The sequence below is a fragment of the Bactrocera tryoni genome, chromosome 2 (assembly GCF_016617805.1).
Source record: "Bactrocera tryoni isolate S06 chromosome 2, CSIRO_BtryS06_freeze2, whole genome shotgun sequence".
Taxonomy (NCBI): Eukaryota; Metazoa; Arthropoda; class Insecta; order Diptera; family Tephritidae; genus Bactrocera; species Bactrocera tryoni.
In genome coordinates, this window is record NC_052500.1 from 55592658 (window position 1) to 55619143 (window position 26486).

General features: G+C 36.9%; 1 protein-coding gene across 2 annotated transcripts in view; it reads right to left on the reverse strand.

Moving 5' to 3' along the window:
* Window positions 1–26486, reverse strand: part of LOC120768582 (lachesin-like) — a 68870-nt gene that overhangs the window by 9938 nt on the left and 32446 nt on the right. Inside the window, exons 5-8 of one of the 2 annotated variants that reach the window (XM_040095338.1) lie at window positions 26180–26314; window positions 20670–20819; window positions 14464–14553; window positions 13834–13932 (exon numbers count right to left, since the gene is read on the reverse strand). In XM_040095338.1, the coding sequence (XP_039951272.1) occupies window positions 13834–13932; window positions 14464–14553; window positions 20670–20819; window positions 26180–26314 (474 nt within the window). Of the gene's footprint in view, window positions 1–13833; window positions 13981–14463; window positions 14554–20669; window positions 20820–26179; window positions 26315–26486 lie in introns of both variants that reach the window. The other variant, XM_040095337.1, reaches the window with a different exon arrangement.

The following is a 26486-nucleotide window of genomic DNA, read 5'->3' on the forward strand; positions in this document are numbered from 1 at the left end:
ATACCAGATCCATGTGTTTCGCTTCTTTGTTCTACGTAGAGAATGACGAATGTATAGAAGTTCACGCAAGTGAGCAAAGTTTTCTGAGCGCCATTCACTTGGGAGTCGCCAGGACTGATTCCTTTACATATGGCTCAAGCAGCTAACGACTTCCGGTCTTAGACCAAGTATCCTCCTCGGAGCATCCATCCACAGGGTAGTGCGCTGGGTTTGGGACCCGCCAAGTAAAAAAACACCAGCAGTGAAAAGAATAAAATAGCCTCGGATGAGAGACCCCCCTTTTGATGCTCACACAAGCTGACCTACCAAAGTATAGTTCTTGCATAGAAATTTTTTTTATTTTATGAGATATCTTCACGAGATTTGGCATGAGTTATTGACTAAAACAACGTTATAGTCTCCCAACAAAATGTTCAGGATGTACCACTATTGCCTTACAAGTTGATCGATCAGAGTTAAGTCGTTGTATGGGACCTTTTATATTGGAAAAGGTACCGCCTCAATATTTGGCACCTTTTATATTCCGATGTATTGTTACAATTTCCACATATATTGTCCAAATCGAATATATATCACCTCTATGCTGACCGGTTAAATCAAGTTAAATCTTTGTATACCCTTTTAAGCTACAAAAATGCGCCTTAGAGGGGTATTAAAGCTTATACCGTTGTAGCAACAGTTAAAGTTTTTTCGTGTTGTTATTTCCGTTGCTTTTGTCTTGATTTTTTGTGCAGCAGCTTTGTTTTCGCCATTCGATTGCTTGGCACTTGCCATTTCAAAAGGTTCATGCATTCAGAACTGTATATATGTATGTATGTCTATAGAAATATATGTATATATATATGGTACATTGAATTTTACTTTATTTATAACCTTTTCACTTTCACATTTTTAACGAACGTGATTGGTTTCCGCCAATCGATTGCTTCAAAGATACGTAGATTACAAAGTAGAAAATCGCGCTTTAGGTCACACAAACTTTGTGATAATTTTGTATGTGTTGCTATACCCTCATTAGCAATATATAATAATTTCGTTTCAATCACGTCTAGTTTTGTGACAGTTAAATTTTCATTTCAATCCTCTTATACGTGTCTCATTCTACGTTGTGCCGAACTGCCTTTGGCAAAGCTTCCAAAGAGATAGCAGTGGATTTGTATATCTGATAGGAAATTCCCCAAACTCAGTGAGGCAAAAATTAAAGAGGGAATATTTGTAGATCCATAAATGTGGTATCTGATAAAGGCTAAAGTTGAAAGAAAAACTGAATGATCAAGAAAAACTTGCCTGGACAGTTTTTTGAAAGTTGCCCAAAATTTTCGAGAAAACATAATTCGAAAAATTACAAAGATTCCATAAATAATTCCATAAAGCTCAATTGTGTCCAACAAATTTCTGAAATTCATAGGAGTGCTGGGCATTTGTGAATTTATGTATTTAGTTTAACCCCTTTTTTACATAAGTAATTTGATAGACGCGCTCTCTTTTGGCCCTGGGATGTTTTTGCGTAGATTTGGTCTCTTTGCTTATTAAAAGTGGACTTTTATATACTCTTGCAACCAGTTGCTACAGAATATCATATAATAGTTTGGTACACCTAACAGCTCTACGATTCACCTAAAACCAAGCGAGATAGATATAGGGTTATATATAGTATATATATGTAAATGATCAGGATGATGGGAAAAGTTAATCCGGTTGACTGTTCGTCCGTCCGTGCAAGCTGTAACTTGAGTACACAGTGAGATATCTCGATGAAACTTGGTATGTTAATTCTTTGGTACAAAAAAATTTCGATTTCCTAGATGGGCGTAAGCGGACCACTGCCTGACCACAAATGTTTATTAATCAAAAACATATAAAGTGTCATAACTACGCACTAAATTATGATATATAGCTGTAATTTGGTACAGAGAATCGCAGTAGCAAGGAGCACCTGTGGGCAAAATGTTTTGAAAAAGTGAGAGTGGTCCCGCCCTCTAATATATTTAATGTAAATATCTCCCAAACCACATAAACTACTACAACCAAATTTAGTAAACGCAAATCTTATAAAAACTTCTACCGACAGTATGAAAATGAATGAAATCGGAGTATAACTCCGCACACTCCCCACATACCGGTACTGTTAAAAACTAATTTGTGAGTTATCCCAATGAAAATAAGAGGGTGTGTTTCATTCATAAGAGTGTATTTGTGCCTAAAATGGATAAATTCGAGCGAAAACTTGGCCTAGCCTCTAAATAACTAATATCGGGATTTTCGAACATCCGGCTGAGTTTACTCTATATGATTGGTTTTACACCTTACAGTATTTCCCTGGTTTTGATTCTTGGAAGTTGCAAGAGTAAAAAATGTTCGGTTGCATCCGAACTTAGCCCATTCTACTTGTTGTAGTACGATTTGTCATATTCTTCAAAATGAGCTCAGTCATTCGACGAAATATTTTTCCCAGCGAGCAATATTTCGAGATCTGAGAACAGGAAATAGTCGTTGGAGAATACGATGGATACTAATGCATTTCAAAGCCCAATTCATGGACTTTTTTATAGTTTTCATTTGTGAAATAGCACTTTCCTTTTCTTCAAATGCGGCAGCTTTTCGGCGATTTCGTTCTGAAAAGACTGTTCAATAACGCTATGTGATGGAAGCTATTCGGACCTTCCTTTTTCAAGGTAGCCAATAAAAATAATTTCATGGGTATCCCAAAATACAGACGTAAAAACTCCTGCTTATTGCGCTTGATCATCTCCGAGAACTAGTCCGGATCATGAACTCGTCCTTGCTTTTGGTCAAAAGTGAACTCGCCAAATATTTGTGAATGATAAGATGAACACGTTAAGTTTATATCTTTATAGTGGCTGCTATCGCCATCAACATCGTCATATGGTTTCGTCGGAAACAATCTCTTTTGGGCATCCACTGCGTTCGCCGACTTCGGTGCTCATTTCTCCACGTCAAAACTTATGACCAATCCTTAATGGTTGTTTTTCCTAAAGCAGTGTCCAGAAACTCATCATCAAACATATTTTTTATTCAGCTGAATGTTTTCCCTTCAAAAAGCTATACTTTATTAACAGGCGAAATTCTTTTTTATCCATTTTTTCACAATATCAAAAGTTGCTTCACGCAAAATGTTATAATTCACAAACTAATGATCCGACAGCTGTAAAATTGATATATACGCCTTTTGAAGATTTGTGTTAAGTTATTAAGTTTTTTGATAAGCTCTTTCATTTCATTGACGATTTTCTCACATTTATGTAAAGCAATCACCGCAATACATTTTCTTTAGGTAGCCACTCAATTGATAATAATCAAAAAATAACTGAAATAAGTATTGTATATGATTAGACACTCCAAACATATTATAATAAAAATAACGGTAGAAAAACTACAAATTTTTACCCGTTTTATTGTTTCTGAACTTTGTAACCGAATTTATGGTTAGTACCAATATAGCCTCTACTGGTTTTCAACATCTCAGAAACTTTTATTCAGCCAGAGTTTATTATAATAAGTTTATGGCAGTAAAAACTTTTGTTTTAAACTTTTCTTGGGGTATTACATCCTTATTTTTTAAATTTTATAACACAATACAATTCGAATAGCTAGCTGCCTGTTTGAATCACTACCATTTTATGAGCTTCTCACATTACATGTACATATATATTTATGGCATTCTACCCTACTCAATTCACTTTTACGTCCATTTAGATACTAGTCTCTTGGTCTTTTCCTTCAACCTCTTGGGACAAATTTTTACAAATTTTTATTGCTTAAGTGTCCCTAAGGTCCTTTTGAACGGCCACCAGCACTCGTTTACCCAACTCGTTTGCTATTTGGCAATGCTTGCAACAGAAAACCCTTTAACACTATTTTTATTTTGATAAGATATCAAATGTTTACCACTTTCGCACTTTTGAACATATAAATTTCGCACCGTTTTTGCTTTCCTTTATTTTGAATAGTTGCTATGAATGTGTATGTGTGTGGTTTGACGGGAAGAACAAATTGCGCCAGAAGTATTGAATTCCAAACTAATGGTAACTATCACTGCAGCGTATTCTATAAAAACCAATCAATTATTTGGTGGCCATTTATTTCTTGTGTTGCAAAACTTTCATTTTACGCTGGCAATTTATGTTTAGCTCAATTTTATTAGTTCGGGATGGAATGTAGCAACACTGCAGTTGCAGAATTCAATTTCGAATTATACCCCAACTTTCTTGCGTATTATCATGAGCAATTTTGGGCCACCTTTGGAGGAGAGGGCGCTTGAAGAAGTGTTTGCAAAAGTGGGAAATAGAACAACAGCGAGTTTTGTCTTTCAAATGTCTCGCAAAGCACAAACTAAGTAATATTGACCAATCTTTAAGAGCCTCTACGCAGTATGATTTTCAAAGTTTATTGGCGCATTTCGATGGGTCATATCTTTAAAAACATCACTTTAAAATGTTAAATCAATACCTGAAATAATTTTTGTTTTGCAGCCTTCTAAAGTGTAGCTGTTCAGTTCAATCGGTATCATAAGTCTATTATATTCAGAGCTGTATATATTAACTTTGCCCAGAAGGAATCGTCGGATACCGTAAAAAATATAAATATACATGTACCCATGTGATGTGTTTGATTAGGTTAGATGGCTGATATAGAAACATCGCACGTGGACTGCTATATGTATTCCTTTGTGAAGCCATAGAAAAGAAGAACTCCTAAATTCGCACTTATAAATTAGTAAGACGCTTAGTGACCAATATAAATTTACACAGGCGTTTATTTTCCACTATATGGTGGATATCTGAAGGCATGCGGTTAAAAGTATTTAAGCCTGGACCTCCCATCGGAAGACAGTCAAGAAGGTAGTGTTTAGGTGTTTCTACCTCGTCCTTAGTGAGATTTCCAGCCTTACAACATAGACGATAATAGCGCTTTGGCTTTGGTTTAGCCTTACTCAGGGTAAAGAGATCACTAGATCTCTTGCAATTGATCTTGGGCCAAAAGGATTTTACGACAGCGCATGTACCGATTGTGGCCCCGCGAAGCCCAGATATCTAGTATTAGAACACAAGAACATACGAGAGTACCAACCCGCCCGAATTCTACTAATACCGGTTCAATGGTGCCTTTCCTTGCTAGCTCATCAGCTTTACAGTTTTCTGCGATTCCGCTGTGACCTGGCACCTATATCAGTCTTATCACAAAGACACTCGATGTTATTGGTAGCGAGGTTAGGCGCTCTTTGACTAGCCATGAACACACTGTTAATGAGTTCAAGGCTAGTATGTCAGCACTGATATTTGAATGGCTGATGACTTCTCTGAAGGCGACTGCACTCCGGAGCAGAAAAACGACTGATACCTTAATGGATGCAACCACGACTTGGAAAACCCTGCAATAGTCAGGAAGTCAGAAGATGGAGTTGATAGGAAACCCTCCCATCAACCTTCCCTTCAAGATTAGACCCTTCCGTAAAGAAGTTCACTGTCCCTCTCTTCCAACGGCTGAGAAGGAGCCGACAGAGTTCAGTTTGGTGACTCCATAATCCAAGTAATCTGGCATGAAGTCAAAGTGAGTAAGGATTTCAGAGTCTTCAGACGTAAGTTCATATAGGAATATCTGTTTGATAGCGAATTTCGCAGCCATACACCTTCCGACGATGTCTAAGGACACCATGTGCCAATTGATGATGCAGATGAGCGCCATCCTGTCTAGGTTCTTGAGATTTTTTGCAAGTGTGGTCTTTTCTAGAGCCCTCCACCACATAAACACTCCATAAATCATTATGTATTAGTTAACATTATGTACAGGGATTGTACGTAATAGGCTCCTTCTGCGTCGATGCATGGCTGCCAGTGCGACTTCTAAGCATTGAGGGCGTAACGCAAGGCATTCTCCGGAATGGCTAAAGCAACATCTGGTTAAGCCTGCTTGATCATATCAAACGTCTCTGTTGCAGATTTAACGAGTTTCACACAGAATTTAATCGCATACCTCTGGTCTAACGAACGCTGCATTTTCGGCTTGCACCACTCGAGTGAAAATATTTTTCCTGACTCTCCAGGTGCTCGGAGACAACTCACCAGCCGCAAGTTCGTTAGCTAGGAACGCCCTATACCGAACCCAGTCGGTTCTATTACATTGCGGGCAATTATTTTTAGCTACATTATAAAGTTATAAAATCAGTTTCCATTTCGTAGTGACCTAATTTTATTTAATTTATGAACAGCATGACGAGCTTAGTCGATTTAACTAAGTCCGTATGTCAGGTCGTCTCTATGCATATAAGTGAACTAGTCTCACAGTTTTTGAGATATTGCTTTGACATTTTGAACATATCTGTTTCACCCGAATAAGCGGCTCATATAGCGGAACCATCGAAATCGGACCCCAATACACACTGACCGATCTAACACAAGTCCTTGTATGGAAAACCTTTATGTTGGAAGTGGTATCTTCACGGAATTTGGGAAAGATTAATATTTAAGGCATTACTATAATCTGCAAAGAATGTTTGTAGATTGGGCGTCTATAGTACATAGCACGCATACAAACAAAGCGATTAATATCAAATTCTTATATGACTTATACGAGTATATCTCTATACAAATACCTTTAAAGCGTAATTTATGGTGGTTTTGGTTTTATTTCCCAAAAATATGCTTTTTAAAGGACAACGCCGATTAAGTGAAACAAATAGTATTTCTATATATTGCGAGAGTAAAATTAACAAAAAAAAGTTATTTAGTAAAACAGAGTTATCATAGCATATATTTAGCCTTCAAATTAAAAAATTGAGCGTAAGGCATCTTTCGAATTGTGAAACGTTTAAATAAATACAAAAAAAATTGTGCATGAATTTTCATATTCAAATTTTTGTGTGCTGAATGAATGTGCAACAAAAATTGCTCTCCCCAAAATCAAAGCATAAAATATCAAAACTGCGGGCTGCCAAAAAAATTCAAAGCAGAACGGATGCCAAAAAGTGCCAGCAAAAAAGCGCAACAGCAATCAAAGTGCGCCAAAACCCAATCGACAACCATAGTGGCAGATTGCTAACGGCTGGCGGTCGGTGTTCAAGCGCAACTAAGCGCCGCCGCGGTTCATTGGCTGCCGCAGTGCACAGGAAGTGCCGCTACACTGCAATAGTCAAAGCTGTCATCACTAAGCGACGAAGAATTGCCAGCGAATTGCAATCTAATCCGGCAAGCAGAGCAACAAAAAGTGTGGAAAATAAAAACAAAATACAAAAGAATTGTACCCCGAATTCTCAACCATGAATAAGCGTGGAAATTGGAATGCAAACATATCTATACATATGTAACTTTATGGCAACATGTTGCCATTGTTTTTCGTTTGCTTGGAGTGTAGCGTGTGAATCCGTAACACCAGTGCCATACGCCGATTAATGCGTCTACACGCCGACATTTCAGCCGGCAGCTGGAAATCTAATCACCAGATATGGGCAATAAAAAGGCAAAAAATGGTGAAAAATTGAAAAAATGTGTTGCAGAAATGTTATTGCTCGTTTTTTGGTGAAAATAGCTTCCCAAAATCAATACATACATATGTACTACGTACTAATTTCTTGCGAAAAAAGAAATAAATATGTACTAGGCAAATGTCCTGCGAAACAAAGAAGTAAATGGAACCAAATTTTTACTACTACAAAAAAAATCAATTTTTAGAAATCTTGTGCAGGCAATAAATTTTCATGAACACATTTCAATAACCCAATAAACACTATATGTACATTTATCCAATATATTAAAGACAAAAGCAACGATCACTTTTGGGTAGTATAATGAATGTAGTATAGTTGAGGTAGTATAGATATAAATATAGGTGGTTGTTCTCCACCTGATCTCTCCAACGGGGTAGAGGTCTTCTGCTTTCTCTGTTTTCACCGACGGGTACTAAACCGAAAACCTTGAAAACTGTAGTACTCTCTTCCTTCCGGACAACATGACCTGGCCAGCGTAGCCGCTGTCTCTTAATTGGCTGAACTATGTCAATGTCATCGCATATCTCATACAGCTCATCGTTCCATCGAATGCGATATTCGCCGTTGCCAATGCGCAAAGAACCATACATCTACCGCAAAACTTTTTTCTCGAACACTTCTAATGCGGACTCTTCACATGATGTCATTGCACATGAATCCGCACCATGTAGCAGGGCGGGAATGTTGAGCGACTAGTAGAGTTTGGTCTCTGTTTGTCGAGAGGGGACTTTACTTTTTGATTGCCGACTCACTCCAAAGTGGCACCTGTTGCCAAGAGTGATTCTGCGCTGGGTTCCCATTCTAATATTGTTGTTGGTACTGATACTGGTTCCAAGAAAGATGAAATGATTAACGACTTCAAATTATGACTGTCAACAGTAACGTGCGAACTCAATCAAGAATGCGATGACTTTTTGTTTGATGACAGAAGAAATATTGTCTTATCTTCGTTATAACCAGATCCATATGCTTCACTTCCTTATCGTGTCTAGAAAAAGCGGAGCTAACGGTGGGGTCGTTGAGATCAATGATGTCAATATCGTCGGCGTACGCCAGCAGCTGTAAGTTCTTGTAGAGGTTTGTGCCTTCTCTATTTAGCTCTGCTGCTCGTATTATTTTCTACAGCAATAGATAGCCTTGTCTGAAATCTTTCCTTTCCTGTTACTGCCGGAGCTTAAAATAATAAAAATGCTCTTCGCGAAATTTTTACTTGTCGCATTCTACCCTGGCCACTGCAAGCTGAAGAAGCACTTATACAATATGGGTCTAGCTTCTTGGGCAAATTGCCGGTTCTGCGGCAGGGAGCTTGAAACTCCAAAACACCTGCTAATTGACTGAATAGCAGTCTGTAGACTCAGAATAAAGGCCCTGGTATCCATGTTTTCAAATAGGGATCGCATGGCCCCACTTGCACTTAGCAGCATATTGGACTTTATCAATATGCTGGGGCTTGGTGAGTCCTTGTGATTTAGTAGAGAGCACATTAGACCTTTTGGTCTTACCCATCACCCCACAGCCTTAAAGAAAAATAAAACACTGCATGTTGCTACATAATAAATACTGTTTCGTTATTACAGCTTCATTTCGAAGTGAAATCGCTTTTCACTTTGCAAATGAATTTTTGAAACATACTCTGCTAAGCGAAAATTTTGTTCGTTTGGTTACATGAATGAAAACAATTAACAAACGCTTGTATGTAAAGCAAAAATATCATCTGCCTATAAATCTAAAGTGAGTATTTCGGCGAACGAATAATTGAACTTAAATGGTCCAGTGTCAAATAAAAAAGGAAAAACTGAAAATTTACAATGCAATATTCGTGTAATAAATGTATGAAACCAACGCACACATATGAACTACGTTACTACGTAAATAAACTAAGAAATTCCTTCAAAATATAAAATTTATTGATTTATAAAAATATATTGTCTTCTTTATAAATTTAAGTCATAATATCTATTCTAGTATCTAACAATATCTTTGTATCGCAGGCATATTCTCAAAAGCCAAATTCATTTTCGTAATAGATGTAAAAATCAAACAAAGCTAGCTAGCTTTAAGAAAACAAATGCAAAGAAGAGAGTAAAGAAGCAAGCTGAAATTGAAAATAAATAGTGTAAAAAGCATGTGTCTTGCTAGCAATCATTCAACATTAGAATATTGGCAAATTTTGTATACGTGCGCAAGCTTGCATTGATAGTTGTATGCTTCCGAAATCTTACTGCTAAGCCAGCTAACAGCCAAGACCCCCTCGTCATCTGAACAGGCATATGCAGGCATGAAGACAGAAGACAAGAAAAAAGTTAACTTTAGCAGCTACCGAAGCTTAAATACCTTTCACAGATGCTTTTATCATCACGTAAAAGAGTATGTAAAGATTTTTAAATTGATTTTGGTCGATCAAATTGCGTGGCAGCTTTAGGCTACAGTATCCTATGTAGACAATTTCTTCTCGTTGCATTAGAAAAAAATTAGTGCCATATTTACTGAAGCATTAATTTTAGGTTTAAGAACAGGACATCCACTCACATGTCTATCGATCGGTTAGGTTAGGTAAATCTAGTAGGCCAATAACCTACGTATAAACCAGTTTTGGTCCTTTGCGAGTTCAGTTATTAGGTCCAAGAGGAGTAGTCATACTATAGATGCCTGTACTTGACGTGAATTTTAACAGTCCAGTCCTCAATATCGATACAGCGTATCATACCGTCGGAACCCCATATGCTTACAGCGTAGTCTTCTCAATACGGGAAAAGTGCACAAGAGATGCTCCATTGTGCACTGCTCGAGACAATTCCTGGAGTCTTCTCGTTCTGACAGCCCCATCCTGCGGGCATGTGTTGTCACTAGACAATGAGTAGTATTCTTATCATTTTCCTATAGTCTCTTTTATCGTGTGCCAACAGTATTTTTGTGTACTTCCGATATACCGTTTTGCAAATGAATTTTTTAGTTTTACATTACACCCAGGTAGCTCGTTCGGGTTTTGATTGCCTTTACCATGCTTCTGTCGAGATCGTCGTATAGACAATGTAGCTCTAGTAGAAGTGAAGTTGCTTGCTTTTGGCTACACTCTCCTCTGCCATCTTGCCTTCCAAGACACTTCTGACCGATATGCGATACGAGGTCGATTGCACTTCGGAGTGAAATGACGGAGGTATGTTTCTGCCCTTAATCAGCCATATGATGTATAGAGTACCTGCTATCTCAAAAAACTTCACTTTACAGTCATTTAAAATTATTTTGTGGACATTTTTGATGTTTTCGTCAGTGACAACTTTTTTTGGGCGTCCACTACGTTCACCGCCTTCGATACTAATTTCACTCTAAACTTAGCATTCCAATCCTTGATGGTTCATATTTCTGAAGCAGTGTCCGGAAACTCGTCATCAAGCCAGGTTTTTGCTTCAACTATATTTTGCCACTTCAAAAAGCCATATTTTATTAACACGCGAAATTCCTTTTTAAGCATTTTTCATAATAACAAGAGTTGCTTCAATCAAAGTGACATAACTCAAAAATTAAAGATCCATCAGCTGGAAAATGCTAGCTGCTTTCTTAGAATCGTATGGATTTAATTCTAGTAACACCATCTATGTGTCAGACCGTGGACTTTTCAACTGGCTTGTTATTCTTGAACATTTTTGACCCTTACTGTATATTTTATTGAGTCTCCAGCGTCTTCTTCTAGTTATAACAAATTTCGTAGTAAACTGTACATACCTTCCTTCAGGATATAAAAAGGAAACTCTCTACATACCTTTCACAAACACAATCGAAGCGAGTTGGCAAGCTCTCAGCTTATATGTATACTTTTGCTTTATCCAATTGAAATTTATAATTTACACTTATTTATGTGCCACACATAACTTTATGCGTATCTTGCTGGGCTGTCTGATTGTCAAAGCGCCGGCTGCAATTGCCCGCATGCAAATGCATTTCCTGTACTTTTTCCTTCCCCTTTGCGGGGTGAGCGATATTGACAGACACAATTGTAACTGACGTCTTTTGCTGGCGCGTTCATAGCGTAGAGTGTAGCACGAAAAAGAGGCAGTCACCCACCACCCGAGAGAGCGTAAGTGCTGACACCTCAAGTGGCATAATCGTTTGTCATATTGTCATAGTGGAAAGTGTGGCGCTGCTGTTGAACGCAAATAGTCTAGAAAAACATTGAAACTAAAGATATCGATGGAAAATATATTTGAAATAGATGCAAAATAAATTTATGTTGCTTGTGCGTTTTCTTCTTACAATAGTTTGGGGAATACTTGAAATGTAAAGGAACCTACGTTTAAACCAAGCAGCCCCAAGTTGTTTGCAAAATGGTTTTTAGACATCTTGAAGATTAATTTTCAAAGTTTGAGATTAACGGAATCAGAAAGGGAGTATGTTGGATAGAATGCTTTTAGCCTACGCTGTCAACTATGAATCTTCAAACAACTGGACCGCTAACAACTGCTAATTTCTTCGAAAGGGTGATTCATTGCGACGTATTAGATAGTCGTTTATCATGGTGCGATAACGGTCGCCTTTGACGGTTACGTTCTCACCGGCGTAATTTTTGAAGAAATATGGACAGATGATTTTACCGGCTCACAAACCACACCAAACCGTTGTTTTTTCGGATTAAATGGCAGCTCTTCTATCTCTTCAGGTTACCCTTTTTTCCAAATGCGGCAATTTTGTTTGTTTACATACAAATTGAGCCGTAAATTGGACTTATCGCTGAACAAAAATTGGCTCGAAAACGTCGGATGTTCTTGGAACTCGGAAGAAACCCATGGTGCGAAGCGATGTCGCTTAGGTAGGTCTTGCACAAGCCGTATTTTGTTCGCTTTCAATTATAGATCTCGACATAAAATGCATCAAGTCGTGCCATACATCAATCACAGCGAAAGGCCCCGATTCGACTCTACAAGGTCTTCGTATACACTTTCAGCTACGGCTGCTATATTTTCTTCTCTGCGTGTTGAACGTGATCTTCTCGAATGTTATCCAATAATGAATACTGTGTCCTAATATGATTGATGGTGTTGCAAATAGTACAGAAAGTCTTTCAACGATGAAATGATAAACAAAACTGAAAAAAATAACACGACTCTTTGACTCGGCTCACGCTTGATCTGTCAAAAGAAGGCTTTTGAAAAAAAGTACATACTTGTATCAACACTTATTTCAGTGGGCACCTATGGGTCTCTCTGTACAACTTCGTTTCCCGCATATAAAGGTGCACTCACTTTTGTGGTAAGAACTCTTTTCTGAAAGTCCTAAATGCCAATGTTCCATTTGTCGAGCCCCTATTGCAGGGCGAACAATATCGTCTACAGTTTCCGGAAAGAGACACTAGTGTTGTCATGAGTTAAAGTCGGATCTGATCAGGGAAGATTCGTCTCTGCATCTTGAGAGCTGACGTAGGTATCTTTTAGAAGTTTATTTTACATAAAATGCCTATGTGCCAAACCTTGTCAAATATTTGACGGACATTATGCAAAACTACACAGTAGTATTTAAAAATTTCAATAGCATAAATTTTGAAATATTCTATTCCGTGGAATTGCCCAATTGTACAATGAAGCCGGGCGCAGGAGATAAAATTTTCCCGCGGTCGTAAGAGGCAACTAAAATTCAATACGTATACTCTGAATGAGTTTCATTATAATGAAAATACATTTGAACTTCATGCGACAAAGTTCACCAGTCCTTGAGTTTAATGTGTGCTCAACTGATTGTTGCAAGAGCTACGAGGTCCCACCTGAGACTCTGGGCCAACAGGGAGCAGTTAGCCCTTCGAGTTCGCTCCAATTTGCTCATTGCGTTTTGTCCTTGGGGGGGATGCGTGGTGGGTGTGGTTTAAACTTTAAGGGAGGTAGAATAAAAAATTGGAGTCGCACTGCGGCCGGGTGCCGCACCTACAGTGCCGCAGAGATTTTAGGTCCTTCCACCTGACAATTTGGAACCAAATAATACCTGAAGAAAGCATGTATTGTTTGGAGCGCTGATCAACACATTGTTTTGATCTATGTGCTTTTAAGCACCATGGGGTAAGGTCGCCGTCAGCTGGTACCGACATAGAAACTCAACGACTGTTGTACCATGAAGCATTCCGAAGCCAAACTGGTAATTCGGAATTAGTAGTAGAGAAACAACAAATCCAGAGGCAAAAGACTACTCCAAAGTATTATCAATATTATGGAATTAGATTATGCTTCCTCTGGAAGTTTTAAATTAGTATTATAAAAATATAATGAATATGTTTAAATTTTTCTGATATCTATTCATATAAAGCTGTCTTCTAGAAATTAAAAAAATAATCTCTCTTATGTACTCACATTGATTATGCTCTCTCCCTGTACCGTGATCTTGTGAATTCCATAAGCTCGATGTGGCACCAATATAAACATTGTTCAAGGATGATGACGACGAAATATCTGCAACATTCGGTTTTGTGCGATGGATTTTTTTACTGAATCGTTGATCTACTTTGTCGACGCGAGCACACATTATAGTTGTTGTTGTCATTTTAAAAGAAATTAGATAGATACTCGTATATGTATGTATGTAATAAAATGGCTATGTGTTTTGATATATAGGTATTTATGATAAGTAGTGTCTTCTGTGTAAACTTCACTTATCCTCTACTAACATATACCCCAAGATAAACGATAAAACAAGAAGCAATGCTAGGGAATAACCATATACATATATAGGATAAGTGGATGTGTTAAGTTGTTGAGGGACTTGCTCAGATAAGATAAGGTCAGCCGGAGTGAAATAATTGTTTTTAGAGGAAGCGTAAGGACTTGCGGTGCTATAGGCATATCTGTAACTATATTGCTTGTTGTGAGGAGGAGAACATGCGAGGAGCAGCAAAATTAACTTAAATATAGTACAAAATAATTGTGTTTGAGTACTAATTTGAATTAATTTATATTTTTTCAGTGTTTTGTATTTTTACACACCTTTGTTGTTGTATTTCGTAACCACAACTGGCACGGTATTTAGAGCCACCGTAGGTGCTAATGTGGTAATTGTCGTTGTTTGCGGAATATCTGCAATGAAAAAAGATAAAATATAGAACAGAGGCAAGGAGAGTGAAAAAGAGTAGAGTGTAGTATAGTATACGACATGAATTGGAAGCTGTATAGTTTAATCTTACAGTATTTAAGAGAGTGAAAGAATTTAGTGAATATTACATGTGTATAATATAACAAGTATATATTGTTTGTTGTTAGATTCTGAAAAGTATTTTGAATTGAATCAATTGGTAATAGTTTTTAGTAAAATTATAAATACTGGGAAATAAAAATTACTGTTAAATAAGTAGAACATAACGTAAAAAATATTCATATAAAACGAAAGTTAAAGTTTCGCATTCCTCCTCACAACAATAGAATTGAACCAATTGGGAAATACATGCGACGCATAATTTAAGCAATTTGTAATTACTATACTTCGATAAAACGAAAATACTCTGACGAATGTACCACAAGAAAAGTTTCTTGGAAATTAATTCATTTATGTTAGTAAGAACTTTAAGTTTTGATATAAGGTCAAGTAAAAACGTCCATTATTTTGTAATTGAATTCAAGATTTTATTTAGCATGGTTAATATGATTCAATTTAGATCAAATAGGCCAATTTTGTAGAAACCGTTGTTCATATTTGCACAAAACTAGGACCGTCGTTCTTCAAAAGCTTCTCATGTGGTAAAAATCGCCACATCAGCAGAGTTATTTGCCACAGACAGCAATCTCCAGATGTTACACTTTCACTGCCGTTGCAGTGTGGATCGTCCATAACTTCAGTTTGCTCTGAACATCAGCCACTAAGTCACCACTTTGACACCTCAAGAGTATGCTTCGGTCTGGAGACCTTCTGTTAGTTGCCGCATCTTTTCGTAGAAATTTCGATCATTACCTGTGTTGGCCAGCTTCTCAAGCTCATGATACACACACATTTCGGGCTTTTTCTTTGTTTGTCTGCATATGCCTTTCGCTTCCCTCTTCAGCTACCGGTATCTATCCCATCCCACATTTGTTGTGGTCGATTGTGGCCTTTCAAGGTAGGTTGTTTGTTTTCTCTCCTCTGCGATACGACAGTCCTAATCGTACCAGCTGTTCTTTCGACCTTTTTACCGAATTTCTGATTAGTGTAAGTTGAGAGCCGGTTCGCTGTCGGTTATGATAGTAGCTTCTCGCCGTCGTACTTTCCGTGTGTGTTTTGACGTAAGAATTTTGCTGTTCAGAGGCGGGTGCATATCTTCGCTGCAACAAGATAGTGCTCCAAGTTGAGAGTCTGGAGCGTTCGCACGTCGAGGACACTGGAGGAGTGTCGTCCATCTATCACAACATGATCGATTTGGTTACGAACTTTTCAATCCGAAGACCGTCAAGCAGCTAAATGAATTGAAAGATGCCTTCTTTGCCCACCATGGCTTTTAAACCGCCCAGCACACTTTTTACTTCGTGGCGGAGGAAGTTGTCATAAGCGCGCTCCACCCGCTCATAAAAAGCATCTTTGGTCATATTGTCCTTCTTTTCCGGCAGGGCGTGAGCGCAAATCAGTATTATGTTGAAAATTTCAAAAGGCTGCTGTAGAAAATGTCATAAGGACCTACCCGTCTCCGTCCTTGTCCCCTCTGTTTTTACGAGGAGAGTAACCAGCTGGAAATCGGCACCTTACCAATTTGGTCACCGGACATTCAAGGTGCATGCCCAAAGTCATACTCTTTACTACGTTTACTGTTCATCAAAAGTGGGACCTTTCATCCAAGGCTGTTATTTCTTTTTTATTGGGAATGGTTTATACGTGGTGGGTCCTAAACCCAGTGCATAACCTTACTAGCCTAGTAATACAGGTATAAAAATTTATAAATATTTATAAAGCGCGTCGCTTGTTTGAAGAGCGACACCCACTCGCAGCCGTACCTCTGATGAACAGATCCTGCAATTATACTTCAACAAACGCTTAAACCACATGTGTCGGTGTTTCATCTCTTTTAACCGTGGCCCCAGGCTCCACATGGTTTGGCTACCGTATCTTAGACATTGATTATTCACGTTTCCAGGGAGTGCGGCTAGGACGTAAGAGTACGAATTGGGTATAGTCCTACAACTGTAACTGCTTACACAGAAGCATAATTATGCCCCATTTCACCCCAAGACCGTAAACATTATTCATGCTTTCAGTTACCCAGCTTGAGTTTCGCCTTTCTTGAAGAAAAACTAAAATAACATATATATTTTTTTTGCTTGTGCCATCCAATCACATAGGTGTCTAAGAATTTTTAGTACGAAATCTTGTTTTCTAACTCCATATAATGAACCATATGTTGGGAAAAAATGGATTTGGTTTTACTAGATCTTATATAATATAACTAGAGGACCCATCCACGCTTCACTGTGGCTGAAAATACTACAACTACCTTCTATATGATTTCTATTAGTTGGATTATAACTATTAGTTAAGGAGATATTGCATTTTTGTTAAGCAACTTGAGTTAGTTTATAAAAAAAATGGATCCTAAAGCATTTCGTGTGTTAATAAAGCTTTGCTCTTTTTTTAATACTGTTATATTTTGGCTCATGGAAATCCGCAGATATAAAGATATTTGCTTAGCTTAAAGAGGTGAAAGCTCTGGGCAAAGTGGGTACCTCGCCAGTTCATAATCTAACAAAAACAACGAATAACTGATTCTGAGAAGTGTTTGAGTGCTCTTTAATCGTAACAAAACCGAATTTTTGCGTCGGTGTTTGACAATAGAAACATAGCTCTATCATTTCCCGCTGCAGTCTAATCGACAGTCATTCTAGTGGACTGCACATGATGAACCGGTTCTCAGGCGTGGAAAGACGAAAAATTCCGTTGGAAAGGTTATGACATCAGTATTACTGAGCCAGTTATAATCTATTTCACTGCGTATTTGGTTGCAGTTCTTTTCTACTATTACAAATACTTAGCAATTGTATTATTATTGAGGAAGAATCTGTTTAAAATTGTACGCATATATTCAAATGATTCCTACAAACATGAATTTTGAACAAATGCTTATTATTTGAAATATATATTTTTTTGTATTTATGTGTTGTACTAAATTTTAACATAAAAGAGATAAAAGATATCCTATGTCCTTACCCAGGATCTATGCTACCTCCCCCACCAATTTTCAGCCAAATCAGCTTAGCCGTTCTTGAGTTATAAATGGTGTAACTAACACAACTTTCTTTTACATACATAGATTATTGATTTCTTTGAGTTCACATTTTCTGGGTAACATTTTCTCTTTTATATACACCAACAATGAAATTTAAAAATTGACCCGATTTCGCTTTTAAACTTTTGACTAAAATTATAATAGTTACACGTACAACAAACTTTTAGAAGTTTTTCAATAATTTCTTGAATGTAAAACTATTTTAATTAGGAATTCTTCTTAAATATATGTTAGTTAATTAAGTAAAAATAATAAGTTATCCCTATATGGTTTCAAACATTATGCATCAGTAAATATTTATGTTGTAATCTGGCATATAAATTAATTCAATTATTTGCAAACCGAAATCTTTTGATTTAATTTCTAACACCCATATTAATAATTAACACCTGCTTCAAAGCTGACCAACCGCACAGCAACGTAACTATTGACCTAAGTGCCTAAGGCTCCTGGCTAACATACGAGTATCTTGTACATGAATTCAAAGTAGTACTTAAACACCTTGGCAAATGCTTTGTTTGAAGTGTAGTTGTATAGTACATACATATGTACATCCTTGTTAAACTCCATTACAATTAGTGCCACATTAATTATGCAATGCTCTTAGTTTGTTGTCAGATTAGACACGGTCAAGTTATGCTTAGCAACGAAGAAGCCAAAAATTCACCAATAATCACAACTTTGTAAGCACCTACTTGTATGTATGTAAGATAATGAAATAGCTAAATATTCCCTGAAAATTCGACATTTTGTAAGTCTGCTAAGCCAAAACTGAAGCCAATACCAAAGCAATAAAGTATTATATATAAGTAAATACTTAAATAATACAGTTCCTAGAATCAACGAATATATTTGATTTTTGTATAATGTATATACTACATATATGTATGTTTGTGTATATTTCGTTTAAGATTTTTTGGTTGCTCTGTATGTTCTACCATGGTTAACTATTTCCATTGAAAACATCTTTGTATAATTAATCAAAAACATAGTATACATATGTAGAAGGCAACAGAGATTATAGTCGAGTTTACAATAGCGCACCAGTCATTTTTCCTTTTCGCTATTTAGCACCAATTGAAGATTCCAGGTCCTTTCCTATCTAGTCATTAACCCTTAAGCCTTTCTCTCTACAACTCGTAGCGCCGACTCATCAGATGTTGTCATCGTCCATGCCTCTGCACCATGCGTCAAAACGGGGATGATGAGTGACATACAGAATTAGGTCTTCTTAATTGCCTACTCAGTCGGAAATAGCACCTGTCGGCAAGAGTTATTATGCATTGGACTTTGAGGCTGAAGTTGTTGTTGGTGTTAATACTGGTTCCAAGATGACAGCTAACAGTGACGTGGAAGCCAAGTCGCGAATGCAACGACTGTTTGTCTGATGACCGGAGATATTTTCACTAACCGACTTATTTGCTTCACTTCTTTGTCCTCTCTGGACGGAACTTTTTCATGGTCAGGCAATGGAACGTCTTCTCCATCGTCATCGATTGGAGAGTCAAATTCCCGGGATCATCTCGGGGGGTTCTACAAGAGTATGCTCCGGCTATGAAACCTTCTGCTAGTCGCCGAAGAATTATCGGGCATTACCCCAGTCGCCCAGCTCGTACTCACGCATTTTATCATCTGTCTTGTTTTGTTTGCAGATGCGTCTCACTTCCTTCTTTGACTCTCGGTATCTATCCCATCCCGTACGTGTTATGGTCAGACAATGGTTCCGCTGATCTGGTTGGTAGCTTTTCGATCCGAAGTCAGTCAGGTAGCTTGATGAATATTCTATGGTGAAATCTGGTAGTGCAGAAACCCAGTGCACAACCCTGGGGAGGGATGGTTCATCTTCTCATGTTGGCTCGCTTTCAAATGAATTTTTGGTTACTCAAATTGGTCTAAGGTTGGATATAGTGTGCTGCTTGAGCCATACATATGTATATATAATTATCGTTGCTAGCTATTTCCTACTCAATAGCGCTCAGAGAATTTCCTCCCTTGACTGAACTTCTACACATGGCTCCATCCTCCTCTTGGAATACTAAGTTAAACAACTTTTCCTGATTTATTCGCTTTATAACTGTAGTATTTAAAATACTACAATTTATGTATTTAATATTTGTTATAAATCATTTGCCTTACTTGTGACATACTTACTCTCATTTACCCTTCCTAGAATGTTCTGTCGTAGCTCTACCAAATATAATAGAAGACCGTACAAAGTATCGCAGGTAAACAAGTTATCAGAGGCGTCTACATGAGCCAAAAAAGAGAGAGTCAAAAGCTTAACACTATGACAGCAGTAGTGGCAAACCTCACTCAAAGGACGGTGGACCCACACACTGATACTGGATATACATTCGTGGATGGACTGACACCATGCGAGTCCTGGATTTCCACCTAACCCAAATACAAAATGGACATGGGTGCTTTAGAACCTACCTGTACATACATTAGTCTGACTTGTCCGACCTTATTTTTTTTTTTGCCCTCGCTTTTTAAGCACAAGGGAAAAACTTAAAACTGCACTCGAGGTAGTTTTAAGGTGGTGAATTTGACAACACTCATGTGTCCGTCTACAGCGAACTGGAAAGCTCTCAGCGAAGTTTCAAAGTGAGACATATAGAGCAGATTAACCGTCAGTCAGTCCGTGCCATAATGAGACTTAACTTTCTTATCACACCCACGAAGTAATATTTAATCGGGTGTTTCCGTGTGAAGGTTTGGAGTTGGGAATAGTCGAAATAAAAGGATATTATTATTTTGCCACCCTTCTTTTTTCAATGGCCTGATTGTCAATTACAGTACACATATCAAAAAAGCACGCCTCTTCTCTACAGTGTGCATGCTCATATTTTACATATATATATTATTAGTGCATAATTTAGAGTATTTAGCTGTTGTGTTAATATGTATTAGTATAAGAATATTTATTTTTCATATTCATCGTTCACTTACGATAGAGTTTAATTGTGCCATCCGTATCACCAAGAGAATTCTTCGCCACACAACGGTAAGAACCGAAATCTGATGTGTCAACATCTTTTATGGTTAAACGCATCGTAATTTTGTAGCCACTTTCAAAAGTTTCGGATGCAAAGTGCTCACCTGTAAAATAAAATCATAACATGATGCGTTTGTATAAGCAACATTTGTGTTTATGATTATGCATACGAAAACTCATAAACCTGGATACATGTTGTCAATCAATATATATTCAATATGTAACATAATTCAGCAAATAAAGTCAAATATTTCTGATTTTAATTTTTTTACTACCCAACTTAGGACACTTAGGCACACTAGTTGAGTTTTTTTTTCAGATGTATACCAATACAATTTCTCAACATTTTTCTGGCGGTGTCTGGGTTACAACATCGGTTGTGTTCAGGCGCGTGAGCATTGCTTAAACCAAATAAACAATTTTCAAGTATTTTAAATACCCGTATCATACTTATCAATTAACTAACATTTTTAGAAGTATTTTTCAGATATTCAGATGTTTTTTGTGAAGCTGCTTAACTTCGTGCTTTTTTAATGAAGAAAATTGTTGACTCTATTAAAACAACTGTGCTTCGATGATTGAAGTAAGGGCTCTCATAACCACAAGTTGCAAATTTAGCTGAAATTTTATTTTTTTTAGGGAAAAATATTGTAAATTGTCATGAAATATCAGTACCAAAACATCGATCTGGTCGATGATCCGTTTAAATAACCACGAGGGACGAACTATCATCCGTTTGGTGATCCCGGCAGCAGTAAAATCAGGTATTGGGATTCAAAAAGAATCAGAGAAGGCTTACGGACTCGCATCACTACACATCGCTTGTTGAAAAACAAGTGTGTAAAGCCAGGCGCAACCTCTGTTTACTAAAAGTCATCAAGAACTACTTCTAAAATTTGATAAAGCGAACCAAAACTGAACTCCAGAACAGTGGGCGAATTTATTTGGGACAGACGAAAGCAAGATTAATCTCCACGGGTCAGACGGAATATATTACGCCTAGAAGAAGTTATCAAAAACTATTACCAGCCACGATGTCATCCCAAAACTCAAATTTGGGCGCGGAAAAGCTGTTTTTTTGGGTGGCTTTTGCAAAAGTGCAAGCAGAAAGCTATGAAAACTATGGAGTATCTTTCCGATATTAATCTTATCGAGAACCTATGGTTTTTATAAAAACAAGGGAATACAATTATCCCAGTCCAAATGCAGAATTATTTACTAGAAGTATGGAACTTTCATCACTAAAAATGGAAGTAAAGATTTAGTCAATAGCGTTTTCAAGCGAATTGAGGCGGTGATTGCGGCCAAAGGAGGCTATATAAATATCAAGACGTAAGAAATTACATTGTATATAAATTGAGCAAGTGCCGTACAAAGGAATTTAAATTTTCTTAAAAACTGAGTGACTAGTTCGTATATATACAGACGGACGGACGGACAGACGGACAGACAGACAGACGGACATGGATAAATCGACTCAGTTCAACATACTGATAATTTTATATATACTTTATAGGATCTCCGACGCTTCCTTCTGGGTGTTACAAACTTCGCGGCAAACTAAATATACCCTGCTCAGGGTATAAGAACTGTAATTAACTCGAATTGGAATTGACAAGGACTACAACTCTGGAATAACATTTTTCAAGAAATCATATTGAGGTCTATGTACAGAGAAACACAAATATGGCTAAGAAGTAAACTCAGCTACACTTATAGTGTATAACGGGAAATACGAAAATGGTAGCCGATTACGGACATAAATATGTAATTATTGTGAACACTCTTTATTTTCCTTGTACTTGCAGTTATGTCGTTACCGTACGTTTTATCTACGTGGCTGTGTATAATTAACATGTATCCTTGCTCAGCGCTTAAATTGGAGTATTCAACAATAAGATGAAAAGATACACCCAAAGCTACCTGAACTCTTTCAACTCTCAATATTTAGGAAGTTTTGAAATTTCAAGTTTACTGTTAGAAAAAGTAATGTATTAAAAAGGCTATCTCCGACTTTTTACGCAAGTTTTTCTATGCTGAATTTAAATATCGAAATTAATATTTTCTTTGTGAGCATACCCTGACTTAGAAAATTAAAAATATTTTAACTTAATACTTTTTCTCATATGTTGAGGGACAAGAAAAATGTTCAGAACAATAATGTCAAAAATTAAAAAAAAAATTATTTCATACCGTCTGAACTTAATTCGTTTTGAAATTTTAATTTATTTGCGTGCATGTTTGTTGCTCAACCACAAAAATGCATTAAGTTCTTGAATTTTTATCGACTTTATTTGCATATGACTCCAAAATCACAACCAAATATACACATGCGCATTCATTAGGGTGAACCAGAAAACTAGTATATCGACTTTATGGGTTCAAATACACTACTTAGAGTACAACTATTTACATAAGAACCAAAAGCATTTGAAAATTAAGCTAAAACTTTTTCCTTGTGGCATACTGCTATGAGCAAAAACCTTCAGAAAGATAAGCATATACTAAACACTAGTGATTATAGATGTTACTGGCAGTCATACCAAACTGAAAATATAAATATTATTACGACGAATACATTTTCGCTCAAATTTCTATTTTTGCTTTTAACATAATTTCATATTAATATAAAAATTCAATAGTTTAGTTTTCGGCTCTCCCTAACGAAAATAGCAATGTAAACCAGGAAGTTGACATTCTGTCAGGCTTTATTTGTATTAGACAGCCGCAAACAGGCTCGTTGCGAACTTCAGTATATTTAAGTTCTGTTCATATATACCTAAATTGTCATATAAAAATATATATACCAAGTTGTTCTATAAGTTTTGTCGTTCGATAAGAGAGGGTGTTGCTACTAGCCCAAAATTTTTTTTGTTGTTGGCACACTCTTCATATGAACTTATTTGAAGTTTCATTTCATTTAGTGTTGCCGTGTCACAGTATTTTTTTACACAGTATTATTTTACAATGGCATGGAAAAAAATTAATATCGTGCAGTGCTAAAATTCTTATTTTTGGAAGGTGTAACACCAAAAGAAATTCACAAACGAATGCTAAAAGTGTATAATGATTGTTCACCTAAAATTAGAACAATAGAAAGATGGGTTTCTGAATTTAAACGTGGTCGTACAAGCCTTGAAGACGATAAATGTAAAGGACGTCCAAAATACAGGATATGTTTTTGGTAGATCGTCGATTGACTGAGAGAGATTTATTAGAGGCTCTACACATCTCATTAGAGTTTTAGAAACACTAAACAATGGAAGAAAAACACATTCGAATGCGACTTTTCAGCAATATTTGGAGCGTTTTAAAAATGATAAGGTGTATTTGATGCGTCGGTTCATCACTATGGATGAGATTCCATCAGATCACCATAATCCTGAACCAAAACAAGAGACTAAAGGGTGGTGTGAACTTGGTTGTTCGACTTCGAAACGAGTTCGTGTCCGGAAATCGGCCAAGAAAGTTATGGCATCAGTTTTATGGGATGCGAGAGGAATTTTGTTTGTGGATTACTTACAAACTTGTAAAACAATTAATTCTGGATATTATTGCAACCTTTTGGACAAGCTGAAGGAAAAAATTCGTGAAAAATTGCCCGGTTTGCAGAAGAAAAAAACATTTTTCATCAAGACAATGCACCGTGTCCCAACAGCATTTTGAAAATGGCTAAAATCCATGAATTAAAGTTCGAATTGTTGGAGCATCCACCGTATTCATCAGATTTGGCCACAAGCGACTTCCATTTGCTTCCAGAACTCAAAAAATGTGTGCGTGGCAAGCGTCTTTCATCAAACGAAAAAGTCATAACGGCTGTTGAAGCGTATTTTGCAGACCATCCGGATTCTCACCTTAGGTATGGGATCCACAGATTGCAGGATCGTTGGAGCAAGTGTATTAATACAGTGTATTTTGAATCATAAAATTGTGTTTATCTTTTCAATCTACAAAATTTATCGTACAACCTATACTGCTATGATGAAAAGTAAGGTGAATTTGTTTATAAATTAAAAATCCTTTACTCTTTTAAATCAATTTCATCTCCTTTACGGTAGTCCCGGTCCTATAACATGCACTTTCGGCAATGGTTTGTTTTTCCACTCTTTAGAACATTCGATATAGCCTTCAATGCCTACTCAGTTTTTATCTTGTCAAATGTGTCAAAATTGAGTCTCTGCATTGCTCTTTGGAGTTTGCTGTAGAAGTAGTCGCACAAAGCCAAATCAGGTCAATACAGTGGTTGCAGAACAATAAAAGCCAAGTTTCTCCAATTGAGAAAAACAATTGCAATATGACATGGTACATTATCGTGATAAAGGAATCGGAAGGTGTTCACCCATAATTTTGGCCGTTTCAGACGAAGAGCTTGACGACAACGACAAATAATGCTTGAATATTATTCTTTTTTGAGGGTTGGCCCAGCGGAAGGAACTTTTGTACCACCTTGCTTTTTGATCAAATTGCTAACAGATCCACAGCAACTGTTAGAGCCAGCCATTTCTGATTTTTTGTTATCCTGAGAATTCAGGATAATAGACGCTGGAGATAAATCGTCTATAGTGAGGCCTATTTTAAATCTAAAAATAAACCGTTTGTGGAATGATTCTTTATCTGGTAGGTGAATAGTAATATATGATGTGTGGTCCTCGTTGGCAACTATGTGGTTTAGTAAACTGAATGTTCTTTAAAAATATCTGTTATTCTTTAAAATATTACGAATTTAATTCTACAGCGTTCGGTTCTTTATGGCATTTGTCTGTCACTTGGGATATACGAGAAGTTAACTCAATCCTCAAAAGTCTTTTCCATTCAATCACTAGCGGTTTTGTCATTTAATGTATTTGTCATCTCTTTTGCATATATATTAGTAGCTATATATGTACATACGTTTTCGGACATTACACTTTTATTTTCGGAAACAACTCGGTGGCAATGCAATGTGCAGGCGTTCAGAGCGGATGCTTTTACGATTCGTGCAGCGCTCACTGATGGACTGTGTTCATACCACTTTCCCCTTCTGTTTTGTTAACTCTCTTAGCAAATTATTTGATAGCTCACGTACACTTCTCATTCATAGTATGTGTGTGCTATTTTTTAGTGACACTTCTTCATACACTTTCACTGACTGTTTGTCCAAGTATTTACTCGCTTTAATAGCAATGATTGTCTGTTGGAATATATTTATATGCATATATCTGTGTCTTGCGGTTAAAAAATGGCTGTCAAAAACTTAATTAAACATCCGTTTCACTTTCTGTATCTATAGCTAACTGTTACATAATTGCTAAGATATTTTTTACAGAGCACTTACCTTAAAAAACACTAGTTTGTTCACCTAATTTAAGTTAGGTGAAAACCAAATGAAGATTAAAAATTAGTAGCTCTGTTTAAATATTAAAAACTAAACTCTAAAAATGCAGTCGTATTGCAATTAAGATTAAATGCCTTTCACTTTACTTACCCGGCACAATGATCGTGTCGTTTTTCGTCCAGTAATTTATAGACTTTGGATACGCCTCTGACTGACACTCAAGTGCTATGTTTTGGCCGGTGGCTGCACCGACTAGCTGATTTTGTATCCAAATCATTGGTGGAACTGTAAGGAAGAAGAAAACCATCGGAAAGATTATAGAGTGTATATTTATAACTAAATCTGAGAACGAAACCGGACAGAGGTTTCCATTCAATGAAATACGGTTTTCGTGATATTTCTAGTCATGTTGCTAGCAATAATTAACCTAACAGATGAATTAAGGTTACCTAAAAAT